At 36.4% G+C, this 20,577-nt stretch overlaps 1 protein-coding gene across 2 annotated transcripts in view; it reads left to right on the top strand.

Annotated features, from left to right (window-relative positions):
- Positions 1 to 20,275, top strand: part of FHL5 (four and a half LIM domains 5) — a 61,412-nt gene extending 41,137 nt beyond the window's left edge. For both annotated transcript variants that reach the window (XM_054490850.2, XM_054490848.2), the window contains exons 3-7: positions 5,315 to 5,485; positions 6,452 to 6,626; positions 7,599 to 7,768; positions 12,263 to 12,449; positions 17,275 to 20,275. In XM_054490850.2, coding sequence (XP_054346825.1) covers positions 5,327 to 5,485; positions 6,452 to 6,626; positions 7,599 to 7,768; positions 12,263 to 12,449; positions 17,275 to 17,438 — 855 coding nt within the window. In that variant the 5' untranslated portion in view covers positions 5,315 to 5,326 and the 3' untranslated portion in view covers positions 17,439 to 20,275. The remainder of the gene's footprint in view (positions 1 to 5,314; positions 5,486 to 6,451; positions 6,627 to 7,598; positions 7,769 to 12,262; positions 12,450 to 17,274) is intronic.
- The last annotated feature ends 302 nt before the right edge of the window (positions 20,276 to 20,577 follow it).

The following is a 20,577-nucleotide window of genomic DNA, read 5'->3' on the forward strand; positions in this document are numbered from 1 at the left end:
CCATTCTGCTGGTGACCTAGAGGTCAACTCGCTGCTGCCACCACGAGTACTGCCACAACTGTTTCTCACAGCCAAAACGCTAGTTAGGAAAACTGAACCCTGGCATTCTGAATGGATAGAAACCACTCACATCTCAGCCAGCCAATCTGCCACCATCAACAGCAGCAGGAACATGTCTTTCATTTCATATTCACCTGCAGATTTTCACATGTGTTTGTAGCAGAGCCAAATCTGCATCCTGAACACACACTGTAAGAGGATCCAGGAAATGCCTTTAGCTCCTTGATCCCTCCAACTTGAAGGAGGATAAAGCCAAGTTTGGGAAGGCCAATCCATAATATCTGTTACAAAATTCATTGAGATGCCACTGCTTCAAGTTGTTCCTGAATTTTTCCTAGCTGAAAGTAATTTGTCCTTCCTCCTTCTTTAAGGGGGTGGTTTTCAACCCACACTGGACATTAGAACTACTTGAGAACTGAAAAATACTTCTTTTTAGTGCACTCCCAAAAAGTCTAATTTATTTGGTTTGAAGCAGGGGTGCACCTTGGACATTTTTAAAATTCTAATGTGTACCCAATGTTTAGAACTACTGCTCTAAAACTTATAACCCTTCATTTATTCTCATCACTTCCTAACTTTTGTTTAGTGATTTATGAAATGTCCTTACTCTTCCTGCTAGATCATAAGCTCTCTGCAGACAGTATGTGAGTCTATTTTTATATCCTTTACAACTTGTAGCAAGTTACTTTGCAAATGACATGTATTTTACATGTTTTTCAAATGCATTAATAAATAGATGGTGTGTGATGCCTTGCAAATAATAGTATATTAAAGATACCAGGCATGGCACCTAGTCCTTGCCTCTCTCCCACATGAAATGTTCTCAATACACTTGTGAGTCTATTCATTCTGCACAGCATAGTAAAAATGTTAAGTGGATATATTACTCATAGCATTAGGCTTTTCATCAATAACTCACTATAAAGTACAACTTGACACAAAATTGTTCTCGTTTAAAAAATAGCACCTAAGAAATAACATTCTCAGCTACAGAAACTATTACCAATGAACTTACTTTTTTTTTTTTTTTTTTTTTTTTTTGAGATGGAGTTTCGCTCTTGTTGCCCAGACTGGAGTGCAATGGTGCGATCTAGGCTCACCGCAACCTTCACCTCCTGGGTTCAAGTGATTCTCCAGCCTCAGCCTCCCTCGTAGCTGAAATTACAGGCATGTGCCACCACACCCAGCTAATTTTATATTTTTAGTAGAGCAGGGGTTTCTCCATGTTGGTCAGGCTGCTCTCAAACTCACAACCTCAGGTGATCCACCCACCTCGGCCTCCCAAAGTGCTGGGATTACAGGCGTGAGCCACAGCACAGCCAAACTTACATCTTTTTAGGGAGAAATCTAAAATTTAAAGGAGTAAACTAGAAAAACAAAGCCAAGTCCATTCATGCCATTGAATTTCTGAACTACTCATCTGTCTTCTACTCATTGTCTTCATTATGTTCTTTGATATATCAGTGCATCTCTAAATAAACCTTCTAAAATCCCAATATGCAAAGATAAAAATTCTGGGCTTAAATGTTGTGTTAGTTGCTGAATAACTTTGAAAGAAGTTTGACAAGAATGTCTAAGTGATACATTCCAAGTGAATGACTAGCACTGCTGAGTTCACACCTAGAAAAGTTTAATGCTAACCAATTGGGGTACATGTTTATATTAATAATTCTTACAGCTCATAATTAAGAACAGCTTTGCTCAAGAATTTTTAATCTTTGAAAGCAAAAATTTTCCAATATCTTTGACAATTAGCCCTCAGGTGGGGATTCCTGAGACAAAAATCACGTAGTCCTCATCCTCTTTCCTACAGCTCTACCTGTTAGGGAATGATTAAAACAAGCTATTTGGCTTGCTCTTCTAGACACAGAGTTATTCCCTGAGAATTTTAAACTATTAATGTTAGTGACAAAGAAGAGGAAAAAGTAAAGAATAATGTTTAGAAAAGTGTAAGATAGTAAAAAGTGGTCAGATTGGAAAAATTCACACGCTTACCTTCTGCCTGCTCCATCCCAGTTAGAACTACTTGCATTCAAAGTTCAAATCAAAAGCTTGTTATTCAATTCTGTTTTGTAAAAGCAACATCAGGGAGTTGGGTAGGGTGAGAACAGAAAAAGCTTTAAAGTTAAAAAGCTTAAAAGTTTCAAGATCCTTCTTCATCCTTAATGTACCCAGGTGAAAATTTGTTCTCACGACTCAACATTTCACAACTTCAAATGAGCTCCTACGCCATTCTCTCACTTCTCTTTTCCCTTCCTCAATAAACAGTTTGATCTTTCCTTCCTTGTTTCTTTATTTCCTTCCTTCTTTTCTTCCTTCCTTTCTTCCAACCTTCCTTCCTTCCTAACAGATTTCCAACAGCTTAACTTCCTTAAGATCTTCCTAGGAAGGTCTCTCCTCACTCTCCTTTCTATTATAATAGTTCTCTAAGAATTCTATAGGGTTCTAATAGAGTGTGTATCATTTATATAGTTATAATACCTCTATTTTTAAGAAACACTATTTGGATGTGTTCAAAGATCAACAGTTAAATGATAGACTTCATGAAAATGAGGAATGAATTTCTTAGTGTATTTTTTCTAACCAAGAAGAAGAGAATAAATATTCAGTTTGCTCTCTTACCTCAAATTACATTGACTATTATTAAGATAGGCGCTAAACTAAGAGAATCCAGACTCCTTGAGGGGGCAGGGAGTTCAAATCACTGAGTAAATATTCAAGAAATGTTGACCTGGACCAAATGCTTCCTCCCACTGTATAGTCCTACAAGTATAAAATCACAAGGTTTTGAGATATTAGACTGATTCTGTTCTCACCCTACCCAACTCCCTGATGTTGCTTTTACAAAACAGAATTGAATAAGAAATGAATTTCTTCTTTCAAGAGGCCAGGCGCAGTGGCTCATGCCTGTAATCCCAGCACTTCGGGAGGCCGAGGTGGGCGGATCATGAGGTCAGGAGATTGAGACCATCCTGGCCAACATGGTAAAATCCCATATCTACTAAAAATACAAAAATTAGCCAGGCACGGTGGCATGCACCTGTAGTCCCAGCTACTCAGGAGGCTGAGGCAGGAGAATGGCTTGAACCCAGGAAGTAGAGGTTGCAGTGAGCTGAGATCACACCACAGCACTCCAGCCTGGGCAACAGAGCAAGACTCTGTCTCAAAAAACAAAACAAAACAAAAAATTAAGAAATATGGTCTATATTGTAAGGCATTTTCTGTAGATCCAGGCCGGTTTTGTAGTTAGGACTGGGATGGGAGAAGGACCATCTTGTCTTATATTTAGACTCCTGATCTGATCACTAAATAAGTTACAGGTATTTTGATGTTGTCATGTTTAAAGTGTCATTTAAAATAAACAATTGAAATATTATCAATTTGGTAATCCCTTTTGTGGTTTTATATGTTTTATATATTCATTTTATAATACACTAAAAGCCTCACAAAATGGCAGTAGACTGCAGTTCCTAACCCCTGAGGGGCCATGTTTCATGATGCTATTAAATACATCTAAAACTAAAATAAATATTAATGAAAATGACTTTTTCCATAGTAATTGAAGAGAGTTAAAGGTACATATTTTATTTCTATAAAGTGATAACACTTGATTGCTGTAAATGTGAATAAAACTTATATTTTTAAACCTTTCAAGGGAATTAGATCTATTTTCCTGCTGTTTCCAAGCCTTCGGTAACCCTCTGAGTGTGTTTGTATTCACTAAGAAGGAACATTTCTGTGGAATTAATCAAATGGAGAATTCAGTGTTCCTTTTAGATAATTTTGGCCATGTTCCATTGCGAACTTTCTAGTCTGCATTTCATCTTTCCTGGGAAAAGACCCACATATTCCAAATCCTCTGCCTTTTCTCTACTTGTTAGTGAAGAACAATATAGCAAAACTGCTATGTACAGAATTAATAATCATGTGCATTCAGCAAGGCTCTCTGCTGGGAATTTCATCACTAGAATAAGGCAAAACGCATGAGAATGACAGTTCAAATGTAGTCAATACAAACTAGTATCAAAAACGCTTTTGTGTTATCGTTAATTGCTCCTCTGATTTTGCTAAAATTAAAAAAAAAATTCTGTGGGGGGAGAATTAGAAAATATTCAAAGCTCCTAATATATTCCAGTAAATCCTGAGATGACAAATCTCATTTTTCAAGGAAAAGCAGTGCTAATTTTTTTTTTTTGTAACAACAAAGAATTCATGTTCAATGCCTAATTAAAACCTTTGGAGATCTATATGCGTCGTTTCTTAATGGTTTTCCAAATTTACAAAACAATCAGAGTCCTTATCTATCACTGGCTTTATGTTTCGTATCAGCTTTTTTATTCATCTTACAGAATGAATTTTGCCTTGCAGATAAATTCTAGCTATTTTATCCATAGCTATAATGGAATAGCTGCGGCTATTATTTATGCTCTATACATGTTACTTTGGCCCTAAAGCCTGAACGAACCCATCGTTGTTTTCTACCACTGATGATTTTATCTGCACTTCTGCATCTGGGCAATTGTTCACAATAGTCACAAAGACCTAGCACTTGGTCTGAGAATCCTACCTGCTGAGGAGTTTTATTTGGCCAGCTTGGTAAAGACATTTAAATGAAGATATCTAAAGCTAGCAGAAAACAGAGATTTTGGAGTCATCAGCACATTTGGGATGGTGGAAGCCACAGCCAAGGAGGGGATGTGGTACACGAAGACCTCAGCGTAAATGTGCAAAGCCCTTATTAGGTATTCAATAAAGACTTGAGGAGTAAAAGAATGAACTAGAAAATGACAATGTACTGATTATTAATTTATATTTGAGTAAAAAAGACTGTTATTTCCATCAAAATCTGCCTCTAGAATTTTCCAGCAAGAAAGTAAGTGATGACAGCTATTAAAAGCCCTAGCAACAGTTTATATCCTTGAGGTAAAACCATCCTGTTTCAACAGATACCATATTCTCATTGAATTCCACATTAGCTTATGATAAACACAAGATGTTTTTCATAATCTAGCTGCAGGTTTTATGCATTTTTTTAGCAAAACACACAAGGAACTGCCAAGATGGGAGAGTAATCTTTCCTAAATCACTCCAAATGTCACCATGACTATAAGCATACTTTCCTAAATTGGTGGATTTTTGCATAAGAAAATATAAATTCATTCAAATGCTTCACTCACATTATATTAAGGTTTCATCATTTATCCTATAAACAAAATTCTGCTTTTATATACATGAATCACTTTGTCATTCACAGGATCAAACCAAAATGACAACTGCTCACTTTTACTGTCAATACTGCACAGCATCACTTCTTGGGAAGAAATATGTACTAAAGGATGACAGTCCGTACTGTGTTACATGTTATCATCATGTATTTTCTAACTATTGCGAGGAATGCAAAAAACCAATTGAATCCGATTCTAAGGTAAGTCTCACCTCAATTTACAGAATTACTGCATATGAACAGCAAACAAGTGGGTTGGAGTGCCTCTTTTCATTTAGTGTTGACTTTCAATACTATTTCTCTGCTACTGGGCATATAAGGATCTTAAAAGTTACCAGCAGTCATGCTCCAGCCATTACACTTAGCACTATGAAATACAATATATGCTTAATCCTCACGTGATCTTATAAGGTAGCTGAGAATGCTAAAGATTAAAGAGGTTAAGCTATTTGTCCAAAGTTACACAGCTAGAATTTTCCGGCTGTTTCCAAGCCCTCAGTAACCCTCTGGGTGTGTTTGTTATTTCTGGAATGACAAGGGTATAAATAAATGCATAAATAATTGAAGTTGAAAGGATTCAAAATCTGTTTTCTGATGTAAAATCAGCTTCATTTCTTACTAAACCCTACTGATACCTCTCACACCTACAACCCATTCCTCCGACATGCTTATTCTTTCTCTTTCTTTCTTTCTTCTTTCCTTCCTTCCATCCTCCAATTATCTTCCTCTCTCTTTCTCTCTCTCTCTCTGTCTCTTTCTTCCTTTCTTTCTGTCTTTGTTTTACTTAGGTGATGTTATTTTTTGTCTGTTTAGTTACATCTCAAAGAGTAATAGAACGTTGTACCCTAAAATTTTTAAAAATCATTCCATGAAAAACCTCTATTATAGTTTATAAAAAGAATATAGGCAAATTTTGAAGACATAGCAGAGAATTTATCTGTTTTTTCCCAGCTGTCTTAAGTGACCCACCAAGAAAGCCCTGGGCTCTAGCTCTTAATTACCCCAGAGGGTCTCCTCTCTATGGGTAACAGTTTCAGTAACAACTTTCCCTCAAGCTACTAGCACAACCTACTGACATGAGAGTCCCAGGAGTGTTCAGTTTTGTTTTATAATATGGCCTGTATTGTCACAATGACATTTAATTAACTTTTATTTGCCGCCTCAAAGGATCTTTGTTACAAAGACCGGCACTGGCATGAAGGATGCTTCAAGTGCACCAAATGCAATCACTCTTTGGTGGAAAAGCCTTTTGCTGCCAAGGATGAGCGCCTGCTGTGCACGGAGTGCTATTCTAACGAGTGCTCCTCCAAGTGCTTCCACTGCAAGAGGACCATCATGCCTGGTAGGGTCTCAAGGGGGCTCCTGTCTCTAACTGAAGCTGTGATGTTTTTCATTAAGTCCCAGCACATGAGGAGTGCAGCAGCTCCCAAAACCCTGGTTTTGAGAAAGATATCTTTCTTACTCTCTCAATCTTCTTCCGTGTACTTTAGAAATAAAAAGATTATTCATTCATTATCCTTGAACAGGTAAATTACAGTGTTCTGTGTATTTTCATAAAGTCTAATTCATAGAAACATTTCAAACCAGAACCTCACCCATAAAATAAAGACAAATTGGATGCCAATAACACTACATTAAACACAGTGCCCTAGGCACAATCAATGGCATCAGAAAGAGTGATTCATCATAGGCGATTGGGGCCAACTGCCATTTTGTAGCTTGACACAAACTGTTTTGAGGATCAGTTATTGTTATTCTCTCTTAGGGAAGACAGGGTTCATGTATGTCATTCCACTTTTGGCAAGGACTAATTCTTTATATTTTGATCTCAATCTCTATGGTCAGCAGCATAAGAACATAATTCATTCTCTGTCACTCTTGCTCTCTCATTTTCTTATTATGGATTCAGAGAATTTCTAGAAGGCCATAACTACACAGCATAGTCTCAGTAATTGTGCTCTGGGCATTTTTAATACCCTTGTAATGATTATTATGGCCCAATTTATCCAAACCATGTGAAACCATTAGGAGTCTTCATTCAAAGTACTTTTACATCTCCAGATTATAGGTTATGCAGGGCTTGAAAAAGTTTTCAGTCTAAGAGTGATTCTCCATCATCATGGCTAAACTTTATTAACCTTTTTTTTCCCAGATGAATGGGTTTTTTTGAACCTGAAAAAAATACTATTTTTCTAAAAGGACAATTCATTTATCATCTTAACTTAAAACGTTTTTAAGTAATTTGATCTGTATTTGCTTAAAAAATAAAATTATGGTTGACTTATACTAACATGTCCTTACTTTTGGAGTACAGGTTCCCGCAAAATGGAATTTAAGGGAAACTACTGGCACGAAACCTGTTTTGTGTGTGAGAATTGCCGACAACCTATAGGGACAAAGCCTTTGATCTCCAAAGAGAGTGGCAATTATTGTGTGCCATGTTTTGAGAAGGAGTTTGCTCACTACTGCAACTTTTGTAAGAAGGTAATTTTCTAAAGAGGGTGAAGCTTGTGGAAACTCAGACTATTTCTTTTTAGCTGTATCATATATTTAGAATGAACTGATACTATTATGTTATATCTGTAATCACACACCCATGGTAGTTTGGACTTTCAACATGTCCAAACCACTAGTTGTCACGATGAGGACGACCATCTTTTTTTTTTATTATTAACCATAAAATTCCAGCTACAACAAGAATTTAATATTCCAAACAGCTCAAGTGATTTGGTATTCCAGTTCATTTCACTGCTTTTTTTGTTTGTTTGTTTGTTTGAGACGGAATCTCGCTCTGTCACCCAGGCTGGAGTGCAGTGGTACAATCTCGGCTTACTGCAACCTCTGCCTTCCAGGTCCAAGAGATTCTCACGTCTCAGCCTTCCAAGTAGCTGGGATTACAGGTGCGTGCCACTGCATCCAGCTAATTTTTGTATTTTTAGTAGAGACGGGGTGTCACCATGTTGGCTAGGCTGGTCTCGAACTCCTGACCTCAGGTGATCCACCTGCCTTGGCCTTCCAAAGTGCTGGGATTACAGGCATGAGCCACTACACTCACCCATTCACTGCTTTTATATAAGATCTCATGTATTCTGAGAGAAAGCACAGGTCTCTCTTTGAATACAGATGTTTCTTAAAAAATAATTTTTGATCCATTCAGTATTAACTGTTTCAGAGAAATATGGATTTGCCTCACAAAGTGACTAAGGGAACGAAGTTAAACAGGATGTTTAACTTCTCACATTCTTTCTCAGCAATGCAAATGTCTTCTTGACTTGAAGCTTTTGTATTTCCTAAGAGTAGAGCAATTGGCTCAAGAGAGTGCCAAGATCATGGGGGAAGTTCAGTAGACAAAAGACAGAAAGAAGACTAAGAGCAGCAAATTCCTTCACTCCAGTTCCAGGATCATGTAGGGCCTTCTGACTTGGCTTCCCACTCAAAAAACATTTTCTAAGAGAAAAAAAAGTAATCTTTTTGAAGTAAACTTCATCCAATTCTTTTTTTATCCTCTAAGCTTTTATGTGAAAAAGTAGCTCTAACACCTTGATGAAGCCTGTCTGCATTCCATAAAATATATATGGAGGTTCTCAAAGAAATACTTGACCTGTGAGGCATCATAAGTTTAAAATGACACCATAAATTGTCATGAGAAAGCTGAATCATGAAAATACGTTGGATTAGTATAGTGGTTTCAAAGTATTTTTTATCTGTACGTTACTTTGGCAGAACTCTTAAGCCCATTTGTATATCTGGACAGCTGGAAGTCACACTACCACTTTCTACACACACATATGTGAACACCCATGCACATACACACACGCACACGCAGTTAACTGTTTAACATACATAACCAATACCAGTACTGCATTTAAAGAGGCAGCAATACACTATGCTAAGTTATAATTATTAAGTTACACTATGTTGATGGCTGAGAATTACAACTGATCACATAACATAAAATAATCTTATGACTGAGACCTTCATTACTCTCCCAAAACACTGGCTTAGAAGATGACTTTACAAGCAGCAATCAAGCCATATGACCATATGCCATATGAAGCTCCAAAGAATTACCAGAGTCAATGACAGCATTTAAAAACATGCTGGAGCTGGGCACGGTGGTTCACGTCTGAACTCCCAACACTTTGGAAAGCCAAGGTGGGAAGATTGCCTGAGGCCAGGAGTTCAAGACCAGCCTGGGCGACATAGTGACACCCTGTCTCTATAAAAAAAAAAAAAAAAAAAAAAAGTTTAAAAATTAGCCAAGTATGGTGACACGTGCCTGTAGTCCCAGCTACTTGGGAGGCTGAGCCAGGAGGATCACTGGAGCCCAGAAATTCAAGGCTGCAGTGAGCTATGATTGAGCCACTGTACTCCAGCCTGGGTGACAGTGAGATCCTATCTCTAAAAAATACACAAAACTTAAAAACTAAAGAAAATAAGATCTTGCTGGAAATAAAATGAATAGGTTTATCTCACTGTTTTGAGAGACAACGGAGTTGGCCAATTTTAGGCTTCATTTCTTAAAGACAGACTAAAACAGTAATGATATTTGTGAGAATTATCCTAAAATCATTTATCAGACACAATATGAAGACTCTTTCAATGCTATAACAATTCAAGAGTCAAACTTCTTTAGCACATCCATGCTGAGCACTGTCTGGGCCAAGTGCTGATGTTTCCCAGGTTATTAGAGCCTGTAACTATATTTAGGATATGATTTGAAGTCATCAAAAATTTACAAAATATTTATATTGGGTAGTAGACAGATTATGACATGCCAGATTATTTTTTATTTAGTTTTTAAAACCACAAGTCCTTTTCTAAAAAGCTAGATTTGTTTTTCATCAAGATGATCCAATCTAAACAATTTTTTTAACCCAAACCAAAGACCAAATATTTTCTTAAAAAAAGGAAAAACTACTTGACAACCAGGCCCTTAGAACTTTTAAGCTTTAAAATCCATAGATTTTATTTTGTTACACTAAGATTTCTTTTCTGCCAGAAAGCAAATGATTTTAAACTACAAGTGCTTCAAATTCAAACTCCTCAAGGTTCAAAAGGAGTTAAACGTCTTCTTCGATTTTTCTTCTGTCACGTAATGAGTGCAAAATCATTTTTTCCTCCACTTTTTCAGAGAATAAACTTGTTCTAAATCCTGAGATCAATCAGTGGCAAAAACCAGGCTTAGATATTAGACTTCATCTTAACCTTCCTACCTCTTCAAAAGGAATATAATCACAAGCAAACTATTTTTAATGTTCCAGAATTTCTTCTCTCTAATTAAACAGTCTTTGTTGTATATATCAAGTTTTATTTTGCTGTGAATACATTTTTCAAGTTTCAAATCTTTTAAGCATTGCCTGCGATCATCAGACCAAACAAATCAAAGGAATCATGAATTCTGCTGTGTCTGCTGTAAGGCATTGGAAGTCAGTAAGGGGTATTTTAAATTGCTTTACTTCCATCACAACATTATGCTTCCCATTTATTTATTCAGAATAGTATGCTTTTTTTCCTCTAGGAAAATATCTTTCATATCAAATATCTTTAATTTCTAAGATATTTGTTATAAGATTAAAAATATCTTTAGAATAATTTTTTTACAAGTCTATGTAACAGACAAATAACATTTTTGAGTTTGTAAACAACGAGGTGGCTTAAAATAGGCTCTAAGTTTTTACTACCTAGTTAAACTTAAATTTGATGCAAAGGTTATAGGAACCACTTCAGATACCCCATTGCTTCAGTCATTAAACACATTCCAGTATCTACAGCAATTTTAAGAGCTCATTAGCTGTGAATTCAAAAGGTGATATGGCTTAAAAATAGTTACACGAGAAAAATTGCCCAATATTTATCCATCTGATTTTAAATAAAGATTTCTCAGCCTTTTAAAAAGTAGAATTCATGGATTAAATTGGGTTAGAAAGAAAATATTATCTTACGCGGAACTAATTACATCTCAGGCAAAACACTGCACATCACACCTTAAGGCTCAATGTACAACCAGGGCTTATTCCATTGAGTTCTGATTCCCACAGCACCCCACTGCTAGATATAATATTGGAATTGCTTTCCAACTATTTTTTCCTTTGGTATTTATTCATTCATTCAACAAGGATTTTCAACTGCTTATCTGTGCGAGGTAACCTTGACTCAGTATGGCATTAATGGTGATGCACACAGGCTGTGGAGTCAGACCATGCAGGTTTGAGTCCTAGTTCACTGTGGCCATGGCAAGTGACTTAATGACTGTAATCCTCACTAGTTGCTCATTTTAAAAGAGGGAAAGATAATAGTCTCTAGTATGTAGAGGTGTTGAGAATATTCAGAAGAGATCATCCTTAGCACGGTGCTAAGGACTGAAAAAACACTTAAGAAATGGTAGTCGTTATTAGCAAATAATGGTGCTTACCAATTCCATTGAGAATTACTGCTGTTGGATATTCTTGGACCTGGTGTAAAGCAATCAGGAAAAAGAGGAATTCTTTTAAGCATCCCTAAAGTTAGACAGGTAGTTATAAGAACATAGTATAGAAAATAGCTCTAACGGCAGATCTTTAAAAACCAAAATTAAGAAAATTCAGAGAAGTACGAGGAAGTGAAAAAAGAACCTGTGTGGTTTTTCTCCCCCATCTTCCTGAGTCCAATATGGCCCTGGCTCTGTTCTATTTCATTGTAGGAGAAAAATATACAATAATTTCCATTTCTTTCTACTTCTAATTAATTCCTATAGCCTTTGGCTTCTCATACTATTAATTTTTTAATGACTTTTTGAGGAAAAGAACATTCTAACATAAGGTGAAAATAGAGTAGCCGAAAGCACCAGTTGTGGCATAGAAGACATGAAATGATCTTTTCTTTTTTTCCTTTTTGCTTCCTTTTCTCCCCAGAGATACTAGGATCTCAAAAGAATCATGAAATGATCTGAATTGTAATGGCTCCCATAGTCATTGCCTTTTCTGTGGTCTTTGGCAGGTGATAACTTCAGGTGGGATAACATTTTGTGACCAGTTATGGCATAAAGAGTGTTTTCTGTGTAGTGGCTGTAGGAAAGATCTCTGTGAAGAACAGTTCATGTCCAGAGACGACTATCCATTCTGCGTGGACTGCTACAACCATCTTTATGCCAGCAAGTGTGTAGCCTGTTCCAAACCCATTAGTGGTGAGTTCTTCAGTTCAATATGATCATGCCATGAGGCAGTTATGACTTTATGAAACACTACCTAGTTAATTTAGGAAATGCAATTAAAAAATGGGAAGCTTTTATTTATGTTTCCTTTTGAGATAAACACAAGTGGGTGCATATATATAAGTATAAATATTACATGGATTCCTCAAGGAAAGTACAAGAGTATAATCTGGGTGCCTATATTCTGTGAAGGTAACTACATACTAAACTTAATGGTACTGACTCTAACATTCAAGGAAGGGGGAGAACAGGATGAGCTGAGAGGTTAACTCAGACCTTCACAAGGAGATCTGCTTGCAGCCTCATTAAGTTTTGAGTGGGAGGAGAAGAGTACTAATAAATCAGAATCCTGCTTAATTCCAAAGTAGGACCAAGCATCCTTTAGTTAGGAAGGTTTTAATTAAATTCCACTATTGTATAGAACATCTGAAGCTGTAATAATTAAGGTAGCATAGGTCAGTAATTAATTAAACTTCATTTTAAGATGCTTCTAACAAATGTATTACTCTCTTTTCTCTATTCACTTGCAATTATGAAGTGCATTTATGAGTAGATGAAAGAAAACAAGATAGTATTTTACTGAAGAAAAAAATGTGACATGATTTGAAAATAACATAATGATAAATTGATCCATGTTAAAGAGCTTTTCCAGGTAAAAAGAAATACATCTTTTCCTCAGAGACACTTTTAAAATGCTAATCCTATAATAAAGGAACTGAAACTAGCATCACACTTGAGAAACTCAGCAGCTATTCTTTCTGGCAATTTATAGTCACTTAATAATGTGTCAGAACTGTATATCTATTTCTATTCCTAGTATTCTTAGATCATATTTCAATTTTTAGTTGTTTGTATACCATAGAATTAAAGATCATTTTATCCCTTTCCTCCTTCTTCATCTTCAAATATGTAACAGAATAAAAGTTGAGTCTTCATGCACTTTCCAACCAAAAGAAAAAGTTTCACAGCAAACCAAACCCCACCTTGGCAGGCTTTCACTGACTTGCAAGGGGAGGGAGGGTGTCACCAGAAAAAAACAGCATGGTCTTATTTGTCTATATGGAGCACCATCTGTGTCAGGATCTCACACTGGCTCATGGGCTACATCTGGCCAGCAGGCCTTTGATGTTTGGCCTGAACATGTTTGGAAATAACTAACGTAAAATCCATCTCTGCAGCTAAAAGTAGACGAAGAGCCTGCCATTGGGTGAGCAGACTGCCTCCACACTCCCCATCAGGGTCACCATCATATGGAATTAGTGGCTGTCCAATTGCATGGGGCATGCCCTCTCTGTCCCTTGCACCCTGTCTGCATCACTCAGCTAGGTCACCTCCCTGGCCCTTGCAAGAACTTGCCTTAGGAATCCCACACCATTGGGCTCCAGGGTCCATGCTTTTAACTACCCTGCTCTCCTGCCTTCTACAAATTTGGCAATTCCTACAGCCAAGAGATCTCCACTGATTTTAGTTAGAAAATGGGACTTTCAGATACCCAGCAGTACCTGGAGCTCCAGAATCTCCCTAGTAAAATCTGCAATCACAGTCCATTTATTTTATAACAACACTTTTCTTGAATCGGGACAGAAAAAAAAAAGGGGGACTTCAATGAGAAAATAAGGAAATTAACAACTCAAAATAGGTTTCAAAATTCTCTGGAGATCCAGATGGCTAATACTGATCTGCAAAAAGCCTACACAAGCCCTGAACTTGAGTTTCAATTCTGATATATCACAGATTCATGTGCCTAAGTGATTTTTTCATAGATTGTTCCAGATCAATCACTGGGCCCAGCTTTTTAAAGTTGAGATGGAAAAACAACGTTGTTCTGCACAAAAACATGAGGATGATCAAGAGCAAATAATCTGACCCAAAAGTAATCTAAGTGCAATATTATATATTTAATTTAGACTCATCAGTCCACAGGAAATGTCTAATAACTATTTTAATCTTTTTTTTAACTTTGTGATTGAGACACCAGAGGCTGAAATGCCTGCAAAAACTTATAACTCACTTTAATATTTCTTCATCTAATTGTTAAATATCTATAGGCCCTGAAGCACTGCTTCTTTAAAATGGAGCTATTTGAACTGATGTACCATTGGGAATTCTGACATTGTCACATGTCTTTGGAAAATTGGCATTCATCTGATTATTATGTCACTTTAAGAAGCTAGGTATTCTTGGTCAAAGGATACAAAATTTCAGTTAAACAGGGGAAATAATTTCAAGATCTATTGTACAACATAGTGACTATAGTTAACAACTATGTATTATATACTTGAAAATTGCTAAGAGAATAGATTTTTAAATGTTCTCACCACACACACAAAAAAGTATATGATAAGGTAATAGATATGTTAATTGCCTTGATTTAGCCATCCCACAATGTATACATATACAAAAATGTTATATATGTACAATTTTTGTCAATTAAGATTAATCAATTATTTTTTTAAAAAGTTCTGAGAAATCTACCTATAAATCACCAAGTGTAATTTTTAAAACCCATCACATTGAACTGCTTCATTTGAACAAACTCCAGGTATAGCTACCATATTTTCTCCTCCTTTGAGATAGGATTAACCTCTTAAACTATCAGGGATAAATGAAGCTGCTTGATGCAGTGAAAAGTGCTCTGGACTGAGGAGCAAAAGACTTGGTCCTCCCTGCCCCCACTGCTGTGTCACTGTGGGTGACTAACTCACCTCCGGGGTGGGAGGCCTTCATTTACCTTATTTATAAAACAAGCAGTTGAGCAGGTTGGCTTTCTTCCATCTCTGTTTATTTCAAGGAAAACGAATTTCAAATGTTGTGGCTTCTTCAGAGAGTGATGCTGATGTTCCTGATCATATTCTTTACCAAAGATAAACTCAAACTTAGTTTCATGAGGTTAAAAGCAGAGACTCTAAAGACAGATGGCCCTGGCCTGTGCTTAAATCTTAGATCTGCTGCTTACTAGCTGGGTGACCTGGGGCAAGCGGTTAAACTTCTCATTTCTCAGTTTTTGTCTGCAAAGTGGGGCTGATGCTAATATCTAACCCCATAAAGGTAAGGTGAGGGCTGTATAAGGTAACACACATAAAGGACTTAGAATAGTGATTGGCACACATTCAAGCACTCAACAAATGCCAGCTCTTATTCTACTGACTTGTCAGAAACCTATGAAACCAGATAAAACAGGTGCCAGAGACCTGCTTCATGAATGGCTTTCTTACTGCAAATAACCCTCATGACCTAAGGGAGTAAACATATCCCTTTTAGAACACTTTACATACATCTCACATGTTGGTTCAGCCCTTTCTTAAAGCTGCCAGATGCTTCTACTTTTTCTTATTTGTAAAATTCTGGAAGAATTGCTTTTATATTTGCCACTTGTACAAGGCTTACTAATAAAATTAAGAAAAACTCATGAGCATCAAAATGCTAGACATGTAATAATTAGTTTTATGAACAGCATAATTTATGTATATACAGAACATTACTCTTGCAGTCAGCTTATTAATGTTTTGAATAACATTAAGGGAATTAAGTAGTACATAATTAATTTACATTTATTAGGAAGTAATGTTGATAGCATCATAGATAAGTAAGCTATAAATTTAATCAAGGAAAGTAGAGAAATTTGATGCAAATTTCTCTATGAACTACTAAATTATATATGAAGACATCAAATAAGTTTGTTAGGATGGAAACAAAAGTTCATTATCCTATTTAAAAAGAATGTATCTAAAATAGAATGCTATTCACCCTTTCACTTCACCATTCCAAATGGAGTATTTGGAAATTACACATGAATTATATAACTCTTTTAGCCTCACTCCATGGATGATAAGCAAATAATAGCACTAAGATTACTGGGAGAAAACACAAAATAAATAAATACCCAAGCCTAGGGCATCTCAGCCTCTTCCCAAACCCTAACATTTTCTCCTTTTATGTAACTCTCAAAATCAATTTCTTGAACTATACCCTGGAATCACATTAGGGAGACAGAGATCAGACCCTCACCGAAGATTCAAATTCTACTACTTTTTAAAGAAACAGTGTGGTTCAAGTGAGGCCCAAGTTAAAGTGGAGGAGGCTGACAAAGCACTTAGAAACCAATCACGGGATAACGTGGCTTCATTGGCCAGATTCAACAAAAGCTGAAGTTGTCTCTGAGCAAGGTAATAAGGCCATCACGTTAGGATAGCTGAATGATTAGACAAAATTCTCTATTTAGTCTTTCTAGAAATAGTGTCACAAACCATATAACCCCAGGACGTATTCTAAGTACAACTAAGCACAGAAAAATGAGGGGAAAGAAGAGAACTAAAAGTCATTACAACATTGGACATCAGACTAGGATGCATACATTTATTTCATTTTATCTTCATTTTGCAGCTAAGAAAACTTAAAGTCATATAGAGAAAAAGGGGAAATGTATTCATACTTAGATATCTCTGACTTCACAACCTATACCTTCTTTCCATTATGCTACACTGTATTTTCTTATCTGGCTTAGACAACCTTATCTGTTTCCAAAAATACCTGACTTGCATATCAGCATTCTGCCTTCTTCTGTAGATTATGGCAGAATTTGGCTGTGAATCTGGTTGGGTGGCATAGGTGTAACTTTCCTATAGCGGATAGTTCCAGATGGACACAGGGCCAGGAAGCAGCATTCTTCTTTTGGGTTATTTGCCTCTGCGTTGTCTTGCTCATAGCTCTAACTCCAGTTCCTAGAGACGAATCTGCTAGAATGCTCAATCTATTCCTTGAAAGGATAGATTAATCTTTTTCTCCAATTCCTTTACAGGTCTCACAGGTGCCAAGTTTATCTGCTTTCAAGACAGCCAGTGGCATAGCGAATGCTTTAACTGCGGGAAGTGCTCTGTCTCCTTGGTGGGTAAAGGCTTCCTGACCCAGAACAAGGAAATCTTCTGCCAAAAATGTGGCTCCGGAATGGACACTGACATCTAGGAGACAGTCCTTTCCCACCTAAAATCCACTTTGCCTTCATTGTCACTAAAGCCAGAACTCAGTTGCGGTCTTATTTTTGACTTAAGTTTTAGAAAATATTAATGTAGTTTAGAGTGGAAAAGTTTTTGCACACATTTTGATCGAACTATATTCTAAGGGCACAAAAAGCACAGTAGAACAGAAATGAATATATGCTAAATCACAAAGACAACTCTCCTTGCAAAATACTGCACTCTGCTGTTAGAAACATAGGAAAATATCTCTTCATAATCAAATATATGACATATACCTAGGAGCTGTGGGTGTAATTACTGAAGAATGAGGTTTTTCATACCTGAAGAGTAAAAGAAAAACTAAAAGATCAAACTGAGAGGTATACATGAGGCTAGTGTTTGCATTCCTGGTTATATGTAATGTGATAAATTAGCTATGAATGGTAAAAGAACAAAACTGATCAGAGTAAATTCATTAGCAATTACCACATTTAAGAATTGTTATCATTTAAAAATCATCCTTTTTTTGTTCACACATAGAATTAAAAAACAAAGCTACAATTTGCCCTCATACACACTGCTTCCACAGCTTGCTAGTTCCGTGTTTACTCAATGGAATATGAGAATTGAAGACATTAAGGCTCTCATAATCTGCATAGGTATAAAGGGGATCATTTCTACCTAGGGATAGCCAAAGCATGGGTTTCAACATATTTTGTGTTAAATGTATTTTCAAAGTCCACAGTGATTTTTCTAAACGCTTACAGATTCCATGAAATAAAAGTCTGTTCTTTCAAGTGGAGCTAACCAGGATAATCTTTGTCCCCAAAGGCAAACCTTTAAAATAAATAGATCATTAAATCATCACTTGTGGAAATGAGTTTTAGGGAAGGGATTGAGTGTTGGAACATGACTTTCATCCAGATATCTAAAGACATAATAGAATGCATAATTAGCTCTGTGCCTCATGCATTTTGCCTTCTAAAATTACATAAATGATTAATGGGCAGACATAAAAGTGGGATTTAAAGAAATCTAGTAATAATAAAAACTGAAAAAGAATAATTCACTGCTGATAATTCAGAACCTGCAAAGCAGCACAATAGAGTAATGTGGGCTGTAGGGGAGCCCTCCTCACTCTTCCCCCACACCTGTGCCACCCGCCTTACCCCAAGCCAATTGTGCCCCCAGCTTCAATCTGCTGCATAACCAGGAGGTGCACTCCTAACCCTAAGCAACTGTCCTATAAGTCAATCAGTGTTTATTGATCACACAGGAAGTAAAGAGCCTTAGTGAGAAGTCCATCACCAGGTTTATCTTTATACCAGACTTTAACTGATCATGACTCTATGTTGCTACCCCTGGATATTTTCCACATTACTGGGGACAAATGGAAAGCAACCTCTGCTCTCCATGATCAGTTATCACATTGGTTATAGCATCTCTTGCATGGAATAGAGGGTGGTCAGGAGAAGAAGCCCACATAGATGTATAAGTGTCTTCTCTCAGATTACACATTATAGCATTAAAGGTTTTGATTAAAATCTAATTGTAAGATACTGCTGATTACAATTACCAAAATCACATCACAGGAGATTCAATTAAAATTGTTATGGAAATAATTTTTGAAATAGTTTGAAATGCAAGAATATTCAGGGATGTTAACAATTTCGAGATACTAATAAATGTTCTGCTAGATAGACTACTTGAAAACTATAAATGTATTTTTGGATTAACAATGCCAAGGTATTTTTTCATATTCACATTGAAAAATACAGGCAAAACTATCAATATTTTTTCTGCATTATATGAAATTTCACAGGTAGAACTAAATCTATGATATAGAAAATAATAGCACATTACACATAGAGAAAACCATGCCACTTAGGTTTAGATATATAACATGTAACGTCTTCTCTGTTAACCAATTATAGATACATATACAACATGTAATGTTTTCTTAGTTAAACAATTGGAAATGTTTAGGCATTTTACTGTGTGTGGGGGGGTGAGTATGCACATGATCAGACTTGTATTCTAGCTTTACAATTAAAATTCACAGAATCATTTCCTAAAGATTTTATTATCCTTTCAGAAGTATAAATACATGTACTTTTACATACAAATAGTTATGCATTTAGAAAGTATCCTACACATAAAACATCCATTAAACATGTACTATGCCAAAAGTTAGAGCTTACACTGTTGTGGTTCTGGAGTGGTAGGAGGATGGATTATGGTATGGAAATGCAGAAGTGCCTGACGCAAAGATCCGTGCCTGCAGGTTAAACAAAGCACCACTGTGGACATAGCACACATATGCAAAACAACTAAGAAAAACACCTCGTTAGGTCTTTGTGTAACACACACAAAGATAAACGTAAAAATTATATAGTTGATTTATATGGTCTATGTAACAAAGAGAAAAACTCCTTAATGAACTTATCCAAAGATGAAATGGACTGACTCAGGAAACAGCGGGCTCCCAGTAACTCAAAGGTGACATCTGCATGGGCAGGAAAGAAGTTAAAAGCAAATCCCATGTGCCAATAACAACCAGATGGCTTGGAAGTAGCAGAGACTGTGCCGAAGAGCAGGAGAAAATAAGATTGCTAAAAGAGAAAGAGTCAGAGGAAGGGAGAATATTAAGTCTTAGGATAAGAAGTGATGTAACAGGCCATAGAAAGTTACCAACTGTCCTTAAGTAAAGGAAGAAAATAATTATTGCAGTGTTTGAGGAAAATTATGCTTTTGATTCTTTGTGGAATAGAACCAAAGAAAGCAAGGTTCCAAGGATTAAGTTTCTTACTGCAGTAATAAGTTTGGTTAATGGCTACAAAAGTGCAAAGAAAGAGGAAAAAGGCATTGAAGGCCATGAGTTATATTTGTTGGCAAAGATGAGTATGCAAGTCAACAAGTCAAAATATTTTATTTTGTCATGTTGGGGATTAAAGATGACAAAAGAAGCCAAAATGTATTTCTGATTCAATAATAATGACTAGGATGCCCAAGGGTTTGATTTTAACTTGGCTTTATAAAAGTGTTAAATTGGGACAAACTAGCTCCATTGGTTAAGTAAAATGTGGTTATGTTACCATCTAGGCTTCAAAGCTTACATCGTTGCTATAACTTAAAAAAAAGGAACA

Source organism: Pongo pygmaeus, chromosome 5 (genome assembly GCF_028885625.2).
Source record: "Pongo pygmaeus isolate AG05252 chromosome 5, NHGRI_mPonPyg2-v2.0_pri, whole genome shotgun sequence".
In the NCBI taxonomy this organism is placed as follows: domain Eukaryota; kingdom Metazoa; phylum Chordata; class Mammalia; order Primates; family Hominidae; genus Pongo; species Pongo pygmaeus.